We start from the raw sequence: 18,105 nt of genomic DNA on the forward strand, positions 1-18,105 counted from the left end.
TCTTGTGTTGAGTATATGAACGATTAAGCCAATCACTCTCTTGTATGGTTAACTTAGTCGTTGCTCCATAAGTTTACTTATGTTGAGCACAATGAATTAAATTGATCACTTTTGTGTTTAATTTGATTATGTATTCCGATTAAATTAATCATGGGTTTACTTATGATTAATTTGATTGAGTTTTGGATATAAAAATCATTCACATGGTTTTGGTGTCCAATAAAAATCCTTCTTTTCTCTTGAAATTAAGGTCGCTCGTTGTTGTTCTTTCAGGAATGACATCAAATGGGGGAGAGTTCTTTTGAACTTGTGCTTAATGGTCATATCTTGAGGGGTGTGCGGCTGTGGAATTTTAGAGGGGTTATCTTGTATCTTTAAACTCCTTGATGAATGTTGTTAGCTTCGACTATATGATTGCATCTAAATAAGATGATGTGTGTTTCTTTCTCTCAGTCATGAAATGTCTCTTACGGAAATTTCATTATGAACCTGTTCTTGTACCTTTGCCAATTTTATTGACAAAAAGGAGGGGAATTAATATGTAGTTCACACTACAAATACATATGGTCTTCGGATCATTGTGTAAGGGGGAGTGGTTTTCATGTGAGATGGAGTATTGACTAAGGGGGAGTCATACATATCACCATAGTATTATTGTTGAAGTTGTGATACAATTGAGCTTTGACACTGTGTAATAATACTATGACACTGAATAACAATGTTCGAGACCGATGCTTTCTCATTGTTATAGCTACGAATCTTCAACAACGATGGTGCTAAACTTACAACCTTTGGGATCATTGGAGTACTTGGAAGGACGAAAATTTCAAGGAAAGTTGAAGATTAGACTATGGAATAAGAGCTACTAAAGTTTCATTATCTTTTTTGTATTCCATATGTATTGATAGTTTTGTCACTAAAATTGACAAAGGGGGAGATTGTTAGAGCACTGCTCGGTCGAACTCGCATGCGTTGCTATCTCAAGCATGTTTGTCAATGTTAGTGATCAAAACTATAAGTCTTGATTTATAGTCTCTTATAGCTAAGTCTCGGACTAGGATAGTAAGTGTAGTTGAGCTCAAGGACTTCATGGCGATTCATCATACAAGTAGAAGGACTACTCAAGGAACCGGTGGAACTTCTCGACAAAAAGGTATGTGGAGACTTGAACTTATCTATCACTCAAAAGTCTATCTATTCTATCTCCTATTCTTTGAGACAAAAGTCGTATGCTATATATATAGACTAGATCATACGCATTTGGTATTTTGAGCCGAGTATACCTCGCCTATCTATATATCGAAATATGTGTTGGTAAGCTTTTCGCTTCGACCAAGTTTATCTTTACCTAGTGACGAAAGTCATGAATGTTTCAATCACTTTGAAAATTGCTTTGACGAGAAATGGTGTAACAACTATATAACGTCCTCTAAGAATGTTTCAATGATTGGAATGAGAGTTTAGATTACATAACCAATGTATTCCTTGAACCGAAGTTCTCGAACTTTGTTGATTAAGAGAACCGGAAGTATGGCAAGTGCCAAGTCCGCGAACTCAGTCCGTGAACTGCCAAAGTTCTCAAACCCGAGAATTTCAGCTGGAGTTGACAAACTACTTGCGTGATCCAAGTCCGCGAACCGACGAAGTTCTCAAACCCGAGAATTTATGCTGGAGTTTATAAACTTTGTCCGATGTCTTAAGTCCACGAACCTAGTCTGCGAACTTGAGAAGGTTATATATCTAAAGATGATCTCTGAACTTAATCTTAAAAGACTAAGGAATGTTTTTGCAAACCGTGGCTATTAAAGTCCATGAACCGATTCTTGTGAATCAAATCATCTTTGCTTCAATTGTGTCTTGTGTAGTTACATAAGATTTCCTTGCAATTGAACAACTCTCTTAACTAGGTCTTTTGAGTCATTTGAACTAGTTATAGTGAAGAAGAACATGGTTGGTATGAAATGCTCTTATGGTTAACCTTTTTGGTTAGACTATTGTTGAACCAACAATGTACACGTTTGGGTGTGGTTTACAAACCTAGAAGCGTACAATCATTTGTGTATGACAAGCTAAGTTTTCGATCTAACGGTTGAGAAATATTAGCTTGAATCTAAATCAGGTTTTCATGTAACGGTGAATATTGATTGCTTTGTAACTAAGGCAAAACCCTGATTTGAAAGACTATATAAGGGGACATCTAGCAACTCTGCAAAACTAATCCCCACACCTTACGTGTGCTACTAATTTGCGTGCTAGAGTCGGTTCTCCTTTAACCTTTGGTTTTCTTCTTCTAAAACCAAGTTAACGACTTGAAGACTTCATTGGGATTGTGAAGCCAAACCGATACTACTTTTATCGTAGTTGTGTAATATGATCTTGCATCTTCTATCATAATAGTACAATCATATTGATTGGCTAGAGATTGTTTGATTTCTCCGATAGGCAAGATATAAAAAGTAATCACAAACACCTTCGTCTCATTGTTTGTGATTCCACGACATTTTGTTACGCTACCATACAATTAAGAATGTTGTGAGGTGATTGATTAATCTAGGCTGTTCTTCGGGAATATAAGACCGGATTATCAATTGGTTCCTGTTCACCTTGATTATTATCAAAAGACGGAACAAAAAATTTAGGGTTTTTCTGTGGGAGACAGATTGATCCTTTGATAGACTTGTCTGTGTGAGACAGATTTGTTTATTGTTAAAGCCTGCGATTTTGGGTCGTAGCAACTCTTAGTTGTGGGTGAGATCAGCTAAGGGAATCAAGTGCGTAGTATCCTGCTGGGATCAGGGGCGTAGGGAGTGCAACTGTACCTTGGATCAGTGGGAGACTGATTGGGGTTCAACTATAGTTCAGTCCGAAGTTAGCTTGGAGTAAGCTAGTGTCTGTAGCGGCTTAATACAAAGTGTATTCAATCTGGACTAGGTCCCGGGGTTTTTCTGCATTTGCGGTTTCCTCGTTAACAAAATTTCTGGTGTCTGTATTATTTCAGTTTCCGCATTATATTGTTTATCTTTATAATTGAAATAATACAGGTTGTGCTTATAGATCATCAATTGGTATAATCCAACCTTTGGTTGTTTGATTGTCATTGATTGATCCTTGGACATTGGTCTTTGGTACCGTCCAAGTTATTCCTTGTGTTTGATTAGGACTCGCTGATTTCTATTAGTTTGAGTAAATCAAAACAAGAGAGAGATATTAACTCCTTGAGATACTATTACCTAGATTGAGTCTGACTGTCTAGTTGATTCTCTAGAAAGTATTTCGGAGTTAGTCCATACAAATTGCTAAGAGAAATATTGGGTGTTGTTGTTAGACCCCTGCTTTTTCACAAGACTTCAATATCCACAGTATAGACAAGATTCATCTTAACATAACCATCATGCCACAACCATTTCATATCATAACTAGGACAAACATCTGTACCATCCAACCTTTCTAAATCCCTCTTCAAAAACCAATTATAAAGCTGATTAAAGTTCAATTGCATACACTCTTTGTACTTGACATAATCATGCATACTAAAACACCATTCCTTACTGACATGCGATAAACGAACTTTTTCAATGCACATAATCATCCAGACACATTCAGTCATTTGAATATCATGCTTTTCACTTAACATACATGAATTGTAATAGAAGGATAAGTAAGTCTTACTGTGTACCTGACTGTTGATTGGAGCAACCATCACCATCTCGTTACCATGGTTAGCAGAAACAGCTGGAGGGGGGCTTGCAAGAATGTCAATGATGTAATCATTGAACATATCAAATGGGTCATCACTAGACTCGACTGGATTACTAACCAACTGAGGATTAGCAAGGATTATGCTGTCATCTCCAAGAGATTGGACAGAAGGAACTGGAAATAAATATTTAAGGAGAGCAGGAGAGATATTAGACACCTTATTTTCAGTATTCAAAATAATAGAAGAATCAAATATCTGAATAACATTTTCTTGTAGCGTCTCACCATCAGTGGCCAAAAGTCCAACTGAAGTAGGATCAGCTCCTCCACATTGAACATCTTTCGCCTTTTTCACTGCCACTTCTTCAACCAAAGGGACTCTTCTCTTGTACTTTCTCTTCTTTCTCTCTGGTTCCTTGATGTTGATTGTGAAATCCAGAAGAGAACCAGCTTGTAACTGATGTTCATTAGCTGCTTCCATTCTTCTGACTGCTTCATCGATATCCACTACTGCAACACCCTCTTTGATAACCAGCTTCCCGCCAGAAGACAACCCCCCCTGAACAACTCCACCAACAGAATTAAACTTATCATTAAGAGCTACCTCATAAGCTTTAGATTTTCCTTTTATCATGTTTCTTGCTTCCACCATTCTCCTCTCCTCATTAGATCTTGGTGCATCCGCAACAATTTGAGCAGCAACAAGATCAAGATCATTGCTTTCCTTCTCCCTGATCACAGTAGGAACACCCTCCCTTGAACCTTCCACTACCACCTCCAGACTGAAATTATTACCATCAGTAGAGTCACGAGATGCTTCTATTTCTAGATCAGATATAGTGGCTTTGCTAACTCTATAATCTCTCATATCTTCATGACCACTAAAGGTTGTCAAATTTTCTTCTACTTCAACCGGATTACCATTCCCCACATCATTAACCTGATTTTCGACTATCATTACATCTCCTTCCACACATGGTTCCACGCGATGATCCAAGACCCTGCAAATCTCACAAATCCTCCAAGGCATGACATTATAGTTAACTGAGATCCATGCTTCATCCTCTTAATCTCTAACAAGCACCCTCATAGGAAGAGAACCTGTAACATTAATCTTGATGAGCATCTTCACGGTTTTGTGATCAGAAGAGAGACCCATCTGTTCAGCGAAACCACACAGTTCCCCAATAGCTGCTGCCATTGCTCTATAAGCTGCTGGAGTAAGAAACTGATTTGGAATTCTACATAGGAAATATATAAACAGCTCATAATCCATATTAATGGCAGCTCCAAACAATAAACCTTGACCCGGAATTTCTATAAGAACTACCAAGTAACCATCCAAAACCTATGGACCATCATCTTTGATTCTCAGAATATCTATTTGGGAGCCAAATCTATAGAGATGAACATTAACCCTTGCACCAAATTTCTTGATTGAAACTTCTTTGAACATCGGCCAAAAGTCTCTCACCAAATTCCTCACTCTGCTAGTAGATATAGTTACAGGACAACATATTCGACCTAGCATACACAAAGTGAAGTCTTCCTTTTCTTTCTCTAAAACCATATGTTTATCTAAATATACCACTGGTTCGATTGCACTTTCAATGTTTAAATTGTTCTTCATATTCACAGCTAGATTGTTAACAATATCAGAGGATATAACAGAGGTGTTGATAGAGGTGTTTGAGGAAGTAGCCATAAGAAAATAAGTTCCCCTTGTCAATGGTTTTCCTTTGAATCTATATTTATACTTAAAAAACTTAGTACTTCTGGAAATTAGGATACCAACTAATTTGGGAGACATCCATTGAGATATAATCAGGATTAGGTGAAGAATGGTGATGGATCTCAAATCTAAACAAGTAAGGTAAGGCATGGGGAAGACCAAAAAATTCAGAGAAGAGAATAAAAGAAGGAAAGATGAAAAAGATGCTGAAAATAAAAAGGATCTACTCAGGAAGGAACTAGAAACAGGAGAGATAAAACCCAAAAGCAGGAGAGAAAATTGAAGAACAAGCGAACAATACAAAGAAGAGAACAGAAAGAACAACCCAAATGACAATTCAATGAAGAATCAGAGAAAAACCTGTAGAACACCCAACCAACAACTCTACCAAACCCGTAAGATGAAAATAAAATTAGAAAAACCCAAATTTTAGATCACTTACCTTACCGAGATGATGACTTCTACCAAACAACAACCACACAGGAACACACCAAAACCAGAAAAACACTCAACAATCTCGCGGAAGGATTTGTAATCGATGAAGAAGACACAAAAACCTAATTTTGAATAAGGTCAACGACCACAGAAACAAATTTGACTAGAAACACTGTTTCGGACACTCTCTCACCACAAATTTGAATTTTCCTTATTTTCGCAACAAATAGTCCGGAAGTATGGCATCTATTACTACATGTTTGATAAAAATGGAATTGCAAAATTATTGTACTACTATAACATAATTACTAGTATAATCTTTCCATCCAAACAAATTAGTGTACACCCAAAGTTCAAAAACGTGGTCCTCATTATTTAATACATGTGTCAGTTCAATAACATGCAAAACATCAAACATTCATAGTTCCACCAAACACCTCATAAAACACCAACCCATATCTGAAAATTCCGTTTTTTCTTTTTAACTGTTTCAATTTTCAAACACACAAAAAAGAAAAAGAAAAGAATGTCGTTCTTCTTCTTTCCCGAGATCGATTTCTCATCCCCTCTATAAAATTCTCAGGAAAAGAAAAATTCTCTATAAATTTGCTCTCCAGAAATTTCACTGGTGGATTTCAATGGCGAGTTTTTTCAGGGTTCGTAGAAACTCTGATAATGAATCTGTAGGAGGGAAAATGTCACGAGGTAGAAGAATTGTGAATTACTCTCCATATGCTCGACCTTCTCCTTCTCCTGCTCCTGCTGCTTCTTCATCGTCTCAGTCTACTGAAATTACTAAGAATGGTTGGTTTTCTGGATTTGTTGTTCCGGCATCTCGTATGATAGCTAGCGGTGCTGGGAAGATAGTTTCAACTGTTTTTGGTTCTCAAGATTCTCATTCTTCTTCTGATAATGATAGTGATGGTGACGACGACGAGGATATTGATTCCATTGACGGTAAGTTCGTTTTCTTGTGATAATTTTGAATTTTAGTTTAGTTTTTTGGTTTTGAATTTCTAGGGTTTGTGTTTGACTTATGGTAGATTGTGTTAATATTTTGGGGTTTTAGTGGCTTTGGTAAGTTATCGAAAACTTCAGCGGTAATAGAAATGCTAAACGAAATCCCATTTACTTGAATGATGTTTTAAATTGTTACTGCTGTTGTGAATTTGTAAGAGAAAATCCTTAATTTTAGGCATGTATATTATTTGTATTCTCTAGAGTTAATGGAATTTGTTCTTGGTGCTAACCTAATTACTATTGAGACAGAGAATGCATTATAATTTGAATTCTAGGAAACAGCATATCTTTCCTTCTAATAGAAGATTTGATGCAGTGGGTCTTGTCATTGAGTTCATCTACATTGTCACATAGTTAATTTACTGTAACAACCATCAAAAATCATATATCGGCTGCTGATTGGTGTTTATTGGCTAGCTTACTAATTATTATACTGTACAAATAAACAATATTGCTCCCACCTCGAATTAATTAGACTTTATACTAAACTAAAGAGCGTTGAGTACTACATGCTGTTATGTCTATTAGTTGTGAAATTCCTGGGCAGTGGGATTTGGTTAAAGGGAAGCCTTGCTTCACAATGACATCTTCATATTAATAATTAGTGGTAGAATTTTTATTATCGGTTCAATCTAGCTGAGGGACTTCCTTTCAACAACTTTGTGAAAGATATAAGGAGAAAATCCCCTATAATGAATTTTTAAAGGTATTAATTAACTTTAGCTATTTAGTACTGTTCAAATCCCTATTTTACTTGATTTTTGTTTTAAATTGTTACTTGTTTTTTGTTTTGCTGGATAATTTGTAGGGTTATGGGTTTGGTATCTGTTGAGATCCCAACTCTTACTGGGTATTTGGTGAATATAACAAGGCTGAGAATTATTTTTCAGAAATTTTGAAGAGAGATGGTTTTGATTCTGTTTTAGTAAAAAATCTCCAGTTTTTGGTTCACGTCTCTATTACATGTATCCCCTAGTGTTTTTAGATTTTGTTCTCTCTGGAACGACAAGGAAAACGTTTTAGTTGATATAAAGACAGAAAATATTGTATGTTGTATGAATATGTTTAGTTTGCACCTGGGTCAATCTTTACAACCGAGGACCGGAAATGTGAAACCGTATCTTATAGATATTATGTAAACTCTTGTTACCTTTTCTGTTTTTCTAAAGTAATTGTAGTTGCTGTTATTTAGTCAAGGTGGTTTTGAAGTCAAATTTGTGTTGATTAATAGTTAGTCTTGGCATGATATAGTATTTTATAGTCCGTTTTGTTTTGGACTATTTATGTAGAAAAAGCGAATCTATTTTTGATTTGAAATCTTGGCATCTTTAGTAAAAGTTCTTGTTTTTGTTGAGCAGAGAGTGATAGTGATGACAACAATGACCATATTTCACAACGGTCAGATGGTATAAATCAGGTAGTCACTGGCTACATAATTCTCTAATTGTGATTTTTCTTTTTGGTACTAGCTGTGAACTTATAGTCATGGATCCCTTTGTTCTTTTTATATACAGAACACCATAGAATCACATGGAACAAAGTTCCTTGAGAGGCAGCCACTAGCAGTTGCGCAAAGGAGTGAATCCAAGCTTCAAATTGAACGGTTACTTATGCAAGAAACATTTTCAAGGTAACGCAAGTGATTATAGGTTTGAGGTAAATTACAGGAAAATAAGTATTTTTGATTAATTGTATACGTCAAATTGGTGGACAATATAAACTAACAAACTAGGAGGTGAAGTTGAAAAACACTTTTTTTTTCCGAGGGTCCTTTAGCAAAAACAACACCATGGAGGCTTCACGAGTTTGTAGCATATGTTTCGTTCTTGCCCAGTTCATACTGAAGCTACTATGAATATAGTTTCTCTTGTTTTTTCTTCAAATGTGAAATGGATTGTTCTTTGCTATTCTTTCTCTTTTGCTAGTTGAGATTATTTTGGTTTCTTTTTGTAAATGTTTCTGTTACTGTGTGTAACTTGTACAGAAGTTATTTCAACCAGGTTCTGTAAGTTGTGTTCTGGACATCATAAGAAAGCTTGACATAGTTAGAAACCATTCAGTATCCTTTTGCAGTTTGCTCTTAACTCTCATATGTTGGTCTCCTTTACTTCACCAGGGACGAATGCAACAGATTAACAAAGATTATTCAATCACGAGTTGTCGAGAGCCATGCCTCTAGGGAGGGTGGAAATGCTAGTCGAGGTGCTGCACAATTTGGTGAAGAAGGTCGGAAATCAAATTCGTATTTGGGCTATGGTGTCGATTCTCTTTCTTCTGGGCCTCTTGCTCTTCACTATGCAGCTATAATGGAGTCTAAGAAATGGTTGGAGGAGAAGAAGTCCGAGTCATCTCCAAAGTTGGAAAATAGCCCTCTAGCCCTCACTGCTAGTCCTTCTAATAAGTACATAAATGTAAGTGATCTTTATCTCGTGTTTCTAGTGATTTTTGCGTCCTCTGTACTAGGTTCAACTTCATTTTTTTCGGAGCATCTTTTTATTCCGGTGATGATTATCTTGGTGTTAAGTGTTAACCATATTATGCAGGTCACTGAAGGGGAAGTGGGTTCTCCTGTGCTGATGGCGAAGACGTATATGAGATCCAGGCCTCCTTGGGCTTCTCCATCATCAAGCCATGTTGGATTCAGAACACCGTCACCTATTCGGATGCCTCTAGTTAAGGAGGAGACCCCTATTAGTGATCGTTCTGTATTTTCATCAAAGGTTCCACTCCAAATACTATGTTTATAATTACCTTACTGCATATTATGAATGCTATAATTTTTCGTAAGCTCAATTAACTTGTATTTGGTATGATATTTCTTATCTAACAATTGCAAGTAAAATAACAGCTCTACTGTTTCATAATTGTTTCTTAAACTCATGCACAGTTCTCCAGAAGAAGCCCTCTTGCCAACGATTCACAGGAGATCCTTGCTGAATTAAGAAGAGTGCGTTTGAAGTCAGAAGAAGCTATGCTTCTATCAGATTCATCTATTTATATTCAAACATCTGCATCAGAGTCGGGCCATAAAGATGGTCGTACTGCCTCAAGAGATGGGGAGCATTCAAATGTTGAACTAACTACAAAATCAATTGATTCTGCTGCTATGATGATGGAAAATGATGGGCTAGCAATTGAAATTACTTCCTCTGTCCCAGCCGTGATTCTGTCAAATGAAAATCAGGTCTCATTATTTTATGTTTTGAAATATAAAGGGGATTTTATGTGTTTTAGGTTTGAAAGTTTATTGTTGTTATTTTTATTTACTTCGTGATCATGTATCTGAAGGATTTGGAGGATCCCCGCTTTAAGGAATCGGTGGAAGAAACAGCTCGCGTTAACAACACATCCGAAGTGGAATACAGAGACGGTATGTTAATAGTCCTCAAATTTGTTTGCTAAATCCCTATGAATTATTTGTATTCATTTCAGGTATCTTGTTTTGTGTTCCAATTGTTACTCTTAGGTTCTATTAGGCATTTAAAGAAAATATCGATGTTAAAACTTAGCCAGAAGCGGGAGCAAGAAAGGAAGAGACGGAAGCAAGGATTGTGATTGAAGCGTGTTAGTTTCTACCACCAATTTCCAAATGTAGACATGTAAAAGAAAAAAGAAACCTGTAAAAAGAGATAAATTGTTGTAGAAAGATAGAATATTGGTTAGATTCCTAGAGAAAAAGACGTTAATAAACCATGTGGACCTGGTTTTTGTAGAATAAAACCTTTTCCTCGAAACAGCCATTTTTTCTCTCCTATTCTTTGCCAAATTGTTACACAGAACGTCTAGGTTATCTTTTTTATTCGACTCATTCATAGCAAGCACTCGGTCACTCAGTGAGAAACACATAACTAAGATTCTCTCTAAGAACCAAGGTGGATATCATAGGTTCTTGCTAGATGACTTCTTTCATGCTTTCCTAACTCGAAAGATTGCCCTTATTACATAGAACGTCTAGGTTATCTTTTTTATTCTACTCATATTCATAGCAAGCACTCAGTGAGAAACACATAACTAAGATTCTCTCTGAGAACCAAGGTGGATATCATAGGTTCTTGCTAGATGACTTGTTTCATGCTTTCCTAACTCGAAAAATTGCATATTGATGTTCAAAATCATATACTGTTACTGTTATGAGTTTTACACGACAAACCATCCAAAGTACAAATCCCTCGGTGGCCAATACTGAAATTAGAGAATTGTGGTTCATTCATGTTAATTTTGAGCTGATATGTGTTAGTATTAGGTGTCGTTTGCATTTCCCATCTTCTTAATTCTGCAAACTCTGCTACTATATTTGCAGATTCAAAACTGCCAGGAGGTTCAAGTCCATTGAAGGAAATTGATGGAACAACTGAAAGAATTACTGCTAATGGTGCTCCTCCATTGGCATCAAGGTGATTTTCTAATGGAATTGCATAATGCTAAATGACTTTTAAAAAAAGAAACTTAAATAACACTGTCCTTCAATTCAGTTTGTCTGCAGGATTGAATGTAGGACCAGAGAATGAGGGGTCAAGTGAGAGTAGGTTGGGAATAGGCCTTATGCCATTGGAAGAAGAGACGTGTGAGCCTTTAAGCAAAGCTTCAGTTGAGATTCCAAGTGACAATGATGAAGAAATAGATAGTGGTGCCACTGGCCCTGATACTAGTTCAAGCAGGCACTTGATTGAAAATGAACCAACTTCAAGGAAGTTAAACCGTACTTTGGTGGGGAAGCAACTGCAAGAGGAAAAGAAAATTGGAAAATACAGCAGAAGAGGCAGAGGGAGAGGAAAATCACAAGCGTAACAAAAACTCATATGCATTGTTTCATCAGCCTGATTTGTAATATTATTATTCAATGTACACTAGTAGAAGCGTAGAACTAATTGGTAGGAGGAAATGGCGTGTGTTGTATTTTAGGTGGGTTTCACTAGGTTTGTTGTGACTGACATCATTTATTCATGTTCTTTGAAGGGGTGAAAAATACTAGAGTGGAGTTTAAATTCGTATGTAGAATTCCACGTATTGGTTCTGTAAAAGTCAATTCTGCGATGTAATGAGAGATTAGTAGAGGATGCTGCTTGTTGATGCTAACTTGACAGTTGATTTCACGTTTAACCAAGTTTTTGCTACTGAATATCCTGTATGTAAAAGTCTGCTGGTGTACATTCGAGTACAATCAGTGACTAGAACGTCACTTGTGCTTCGAGTCTCTGGTAAGCTCCTCCGATACATTCGAGGACATGTGCTTTTCTTTTCGGCAAAAATCATATTGGCTTCCCTAATTCGGTGTGCTAGGCTGATGCAACTGCACCACGAAACCGCTCGTGGTCGTCCGCTCAGCTGCTACGTGTTATCTATTATGACTCATTGTAATGGTACTGCGACAGCAATTTTGTCCATTTTCACAACGACTCGAGAGGCTTTTCACTGCAGGGACTAGCTGATGAAGCTTACTACTGAGTAGAAAGTGTGAGACCTAAAAAAATCTTGTGAAACTTTTCTTAAAAACTTCTACAGCTACTGAATTTGAAAACCTAGATTCCCAGTCTTCAAGTTCAAGAGAAAGAGAAACATCAAATATGGCCAAGGAATTCAGAGTTTATTGCATTGCAACTGCTGATACAAAGCTCGAGGAACTTCTATTTCTCTCAAGCTCAGTTGAATCAAATCTCAGCAAATTTTCCAACAACAGTAATTTTAAAGTAAGAGATATTTCATCTTCTCTTTTCTGCTGTTCAATTAGGTTCAGGGAAAACGTGATATTCATTTCAACGTTTATCTGCTTCATCTCTTGCTTTTTCTTCAAATTCCATGATACATAATAGGACCTTAAACGGGTTATATAATAGTGTTTATTAGGTTATGTGACTGCAATTCTACTATTCAATCTACTCCTGTGTTTTGTCCTTCTTTACTTGTTCAATCTGTGGTTATGTTAAAGCGGCATTCTGAACCATGCGATAACATTTCAGCATACCAAACAAGTGCAATGTCCACAGAATTCAAACATATTTCTTCTCCATAATCACTGAGCTTACAATTGATCTCGTCTTCCTAAAACTAGTTCTATATTTCATCCCAGATCTTAAGTTTCCAGTGTCCACTACTTTCACGAGAATTTGTATAATTACAGTATCATTCTATATAATAATCAGCCATCAAAATCATTTCTACATGATGATAAATGTAAGTGTTGAGTGTAAGAAACAGTATGTATAGACAGATAGATAATACCATTATGGATCAAATTCGATGAAATGCATAAGACTGTCCTCACTTAGTTCAACTACATAAGTAAACTTCAAAATACATAAAACTAGATAGTAAGATTCTGCAATCACCAGTCGTTTTTCCTAATCATCTATATCCTTGGCATATGCGCATATTGCTGCATTTCTACTAATAATTTTAAAACATCACATAGAAACTAGGTTTGACAATTACAAATGAACGGGAAACATGATAAGCTAATCATGAACACCAAACTTCAATACCGCCAGTGCTGCTGCTGCTGCAACAGTAGTGATAAGCTACTACTGAAATTAGGCAGTGTTGGAGCCCCACTTTTCCAGGGTGCTTTTGCTGGTGGTGGCAGTTCTTTAACAAAAACAGCAAGTTTCATACCATGTCTACAAAAACTTCCGCCACTGATAAAGTAATAGGGTCTCGGTTCCTCAAGTTCCCACACGTCATGTCCTGCTCCTCGAGATACTTTCGCAATAAAATGACCTGATGAGCTGCATGATTCGTAATCTGTCTTGTTCACTTCATAAACGCTGTACAGGCCCCTATTTAACTTAGTCATTATTACTATCACCAATCCTCTCATAGAGACCTCCATTACTACAACTGCTGCTACAAATTTAATGGCTGGACTAACAGAGCAGCCAAATACAGTAGAAGATTCAGTGTTTCAGGTGAATGGTTGGAAAGTGATCCTCCATTTGGCCTAAATCTGATTTATCTTTTCTCTTTGTTAATGTATCTTTCTTTTCTAGCAAAATAAAATAAAATTAGTTTCATTGAGTCGAGACCTTTACCATATACTGAACTGAAAAGTACACACTTCGATGGGCACAGAAATGTGGCTTCTCGTTGTTGTCCATGGTGGTGCTTTTAATGAGCGCCAATACCAAAGCAAAATGTTGCTTTTGATCCTGATTGATATCTGTAATTGATGCTTCAATCTTGGTGTTTTTGGTTAGGTGCAAGTGACAGTTGTGGATGTTTCAGCTAGTCAGAAGGAAATCGAGAATTTTGGAAATTTTTCATGTGTGACTAGAAAGGAGATTTTATCTTGCTACTACGAGACTCAGCAGCAACAACAATCCTTTGATAGTCTTCCTAATGAGAGAAGTGAAGCTATATCTGTCATGAGTAAGGCACTTGATTGTTTTCTCAGGAAAACTCATGAGAATAGAACTCTTGCTGGAGCCATTGGCCTTGGAGGTAGTGGAGGAACATCTCTAATATCTGCTGCTTTAAGATCTCTTCCATTAGGAATTCCTAAATTCGTTATATCAACTGTAGCAAGTGGTCAGACGAGTTCTTATATTGGGACGTCTGATTTGGTGTTGCTGCCATCAGTGGTGGATATTTGTGGGATTAATAGTGTAAGCCGGGTAGTGTTGTCTAATGCTGGTGCGGCTGCCGCGGGGATGGTAGTTGGAAGACTTTTGGATTTGGGAGATACTTGTAAGATGAGTAAAAAACCAACTGTGGGCATAACTATGTTCGGTATTACTACTCCATGTGTAAATGCAGTTAAAGAAAGACTGGAGACAGAGGGTTATGAAGCATTGGTTTTCCATGCAACTGGGGTTGGTGGCAAAGCTATGGAGGATTTGGTTAGACACGGGTCCATACAGGTATATTCTAATGTAACAATTACTGGTTTCTAGAGTCCCATACAGGTATATTCATGTGTACTGTCTACATTATTATAACAGAAAAGGAAAATTCAAGATTTATGGTATATATTCACTCAAAGAATGTCTATTGTGGTCATATTTAGGCTGTTTTGGACATCACAACATCTGAAGTAGCGGATTATGTTGTGGGAGGTATTATGCCCTGTGACAGTTCTCGCTTTGATGCTATTATAGAGAAGGAGGTCCCGTTAGTTCTGAGCATAGGGGCCTTGGATGTGGTGAATTTTGGACCTAAAAACAGCATACCTTCCGAATTTCATCAAAGAAATATTCTAGTACACAATGACCAGGTAATTGTGGTACATATTTGCCTGGATCTGTTCGTTTTTTTTTTTTTGGTTAAATTACTTATTTAACTGACTAAATCAGATCTGTATTGTTGTTGTTATTGTGTACTAGAATGCTATATCTGAATGAATGTTATGTTAATTGTTGTGATGACTAGTTATTTCTTCTGTGTAACAAAAATATCATTTTAGTAACTGAATCTATCTATGTCAACCATCTGCAGATTTCAGTCATGCGAACAACGGAAGATGAAAACAAAAAATTTGCTTCTTTCATTGCGAGCAAACTTAATAAAGCATCATCGAAAATACGTATTTGCCTTCCGCAGAAGGGTCTATCTTCCCTTGATGCACCAGAAAAACCCTTTTATGATCCGAATGCTACTGCAACTCTTATTAATGAACTAGAGAGGCTTGTTGTAACTAACGAAAATCGGCAGGTAAAGTCACTGTTCTATATATCTGTTTACTGTTGTACCCCACTTTCTTTCTATTGGCTTTCTAAAAAACGAGACTTCCTCTTGATAGGTAAAGAGGTGTCCTTATCATATAAATGATGCTGCATTTGCAAATGCATTAGTTGACTCTTTCTTGGAGATAACTGTTGATAATCTAAAAGAAGGAAGTCATCAAGAGGATTTCCTTGAAGCAAATCAAGACCACCAAGAGAAATCCATTTCGCATGAACGCACCTCGAGTCCTACTGCAAGTTTTTCCATCCCAACGGACTTTCCTGATGCAAGACCAGGTTATAATTTTACAAATCTTGTGGTGCACCTCAATTCCACAAAGAAGTTATATATGTATGTACATACAAATACACATATATGTATTTCCCCTTCAAGCATGCTAACAGTTAATTATTGATCATCACAATAGAAACTTTGCGGAGAACTCGGAAAATATTGCAGCACCTGAGAGAGCAAATAAACAAAGGGATACCAATAATAGGAGCTGGTGCTGGAACGGGCATATCTGCCAAGTTTGAAGAAATAGGGGGTGTAGATCTGATACTTGTATACAACTCAGGGCGCTTCCGCATGTCAGGAAGGGTTCTTTGGCTGGTATGTTGCCTTTTGCAGATGCAAATGCAGTGGTACTTGACATGGCAAATGAAGTATTACCTGTAAGTCACAGCTCTCGAACACTAGCTCAATAAGCACTTTAGAACCTAGGGATAGAGGTGTTGGAAAAACTTGGTTTAATGAATAATGGTCTGCTGGTACGAACCAGATTACTGTTAAATATCTATGTGCAGCTCTGAAAGGCTTGACTTTCAATGTTGTGTAGGTGGTAAAGGAAGTCCCTGTTCTTGCAGGTGTGTGTGCAACTGATCCATTTCGCCGTATGGACTACTTTCTAAAGCAGTTAGAGTCACTAGGTTTTGTCGGTGTGCTCTTTGATGGTAATTTTAGGAAAAATCTGGAGGAGACAGGAATGGGATATGGGTAAGCCTTGAAAGAAGATCTTATCATCTTTAATTTGGTGATTTACTTTATATTCTTATCCTCGAATAGTTATTCTCCAAATTTGTTCATTTCCTGGTCAGCTTGGAAGTAGAGATGATTAGGAAGGCACATAGTATGGGACTCTTGACAACACCATAAGCTTTCAATCGAGAGGAAGCAATTTCCATGGCAAAATCTGGTGCTGATATCATTGTGGCGCATATGGGGCTTACTACATCAGGGTCAATCGGTGCAAAGACAGCCATCTCCTTGGAAGATAGCATTGTTATTGTACAAGCAATTGCGGATGCAGCTTCCATGATTAATCCCAATGTTATTATACTCTGTCATGGAGGTATTTCCTGGGGCGCTTTCAATATCTTTGATTTGAGTTTTTTATTTCTTAAACCTTTTTCTCGCATGCAAATGCTATTTGCAGGCCCAATATCAGGTCCTAAGGAAGCAGAGTTTGTGTTGAAGAGAACCAAGGGTGTTCATGGATTCTATGGTGCATCAAGCTTAGAGAGGTTGCCAGTTGAGCAAGCTATCACAAATACTATCCGAGAATACAAATCGATTTCCCTCGTTTCATAGCGGTTAAGTCTATATCCCATTGAATATATTGTGCAGTATGTGTTTCCGGGGCGTCTCAACTAAAATCAATTATTATTATATACTAGCATATATAAGAATATGTTTCCTTCCGTATTGAAAAGCCTTTGAATTGCACCCATTTTCACAGCCCATTTCATTCTCATCTCTATTATCATCAGTAAAAGTAAACAGAAGCAACAGACCAGAGCTAAAACGTAACATAACTTCACAATGAGTACCACTGGAATGTGGGTCATCCACATTCGCTCCTGTAGTTACTTATCTATGTTCTGAGTTTGCATTGGTTCTTGATTCTTTGTTTTCTTATGTTCTACTTCTTTAAGCTTCTTTTGATTTTCTTTCTCTTCAGGAATTTGACAGCTTCATCGCTCTTCATCAACTCTTGGGTCACTTCTCAGGCGTGATTTGTGATTCTTGTATTTGTTCTTTTTCTCCAAATAAGTGGTGTTCGTCAATAGAAAGGTCATTTGAGTTGGAGTAATGTAACATGTGCACATCCATTTGTTGGGACATAGGCATAGCAAAGAAGGGTCAGTGTAGTCTTAGCTGTAAAAATAATGATCCTCTGTCTATAGTCTCCACAACTCAGACCGTAATCCAGGTTCAGTTGCCCGGATAGGGGCAGCTGTAAAACACAAGATAAGAAACAAATGCAAATGTAAGGCCTCCTGTTGTAATGAAAGGCGAACTGTATCATATTGATAAGGTGGATCTTCATTTGTCCGGCCTCTATTATTACATTGCAGTCGGTATTCTCAAATTCTAGCACCCATCGGCAAATTTTGTTTTTGTTGGTAAAATAGAATAATATTGAGATCCAAAGGATACGATGAGAAGGGGATGAAGATGAAATACGCTCCCTCATCCGAGGAAACAAAAACACACAATTTACACCACACCAGAGACTCATTAGAATCCCAACCATTTGGAAGAGGCAAGGTGGATCACAATTC

General features: G+C 37.1%; 1 protein-coding gene and 1 pseudogene across 2 annotated transcripts; both read left to right on the forward strand.

Annotated features, from left to right (window-relative positions):
- The first annotated feature begins 6,366 nt into the window (after positions 1-6,366).
- Positions 6,367-12,000, forward strand: LOC113299265 (protein KAKU4-like). 2 transcript variants are annotated; one of them, XM_026548255.1, is made up of 9 exons: positions 6,367-6,823; positions 8,245-8,303; positions 8,401-8,516; positions 9,003-9,297; positions 9,430-9,606; positions 9,774-10,070; positions 10,175-10,256; positions 11,187-11,280; positions 11,359-12,000. In XM_026548255.1, the coding sequence occupies exons 1-9, from the start codon at positions 6,505-6,507 to the stop codon at positions 11,672-11,674; spliced, it is 1,755 nt and encodes a 584-aa protein (XP_026404040.1). In that variant the 5' UTR covers positions 6,367-6,504; the 3' UTR covers positions 11,675-12,000. The 2 variants fall into 2 exon arrangements, with proteins under 2 accessions (XP_026404040.1, XP_026404041.1); XM_026548256.1 differs by lacking the exons at positions 11,187-11,280; positions 11,359-12,000 and adding an exon at positions 10,353-10,491.
- A 306-nt stretch (positions 12,001-12,306) lies between these two features.
- LOC113299264 lies at positions 12,307-17,239 on the forward strand (annotated as a pseudogene).
- The last annotated feature ends 866 nt before the right edge of the window (positions 17,240-18,105 follow it).

The sequence above is a fragment of the Papaver somniferum genome, chromosome 7 (genome assembly GCF_003573695.1).
Source record: "Papaver somniferum cultivar HN1 chromosome 7, ASM357369v1, whole genome shotgun sequence".
In the NCBI taxonomy this organism is placed as follows: domain Eukaryota; kingdom Viridiplantae; phylum Streptophyta; class Magnoliopsida; order Ranunculales; family Papaveraceae; genus Papaver; species Papaver somniferum.

Excerpts from the sequence above, each read along its gene's own strand:
- LOC113299265 (XM_026548255.1), top strand. The coding sequence starts at position 6,505 with ATGGCGAGTTTTTTCAGGGTTCGTAGAAACTCTGATAATGAATCTGTA. Across the intron at positions 6,824-8,244 it reads GGATATTGATTCCATTGACG|AGAGTGATAGTGATGACAAC; the intron begins GTAAGTTCGTTT and ends TTTGTTGAGCAG. Across the intron at positions 9,298-9,429 it reads CTTCTAATAAGTACATAAAT|GTCACTGAAGGGGAAGTGGG; the intron begins GTAAGTGATCTT and ends CATATTATGCAG.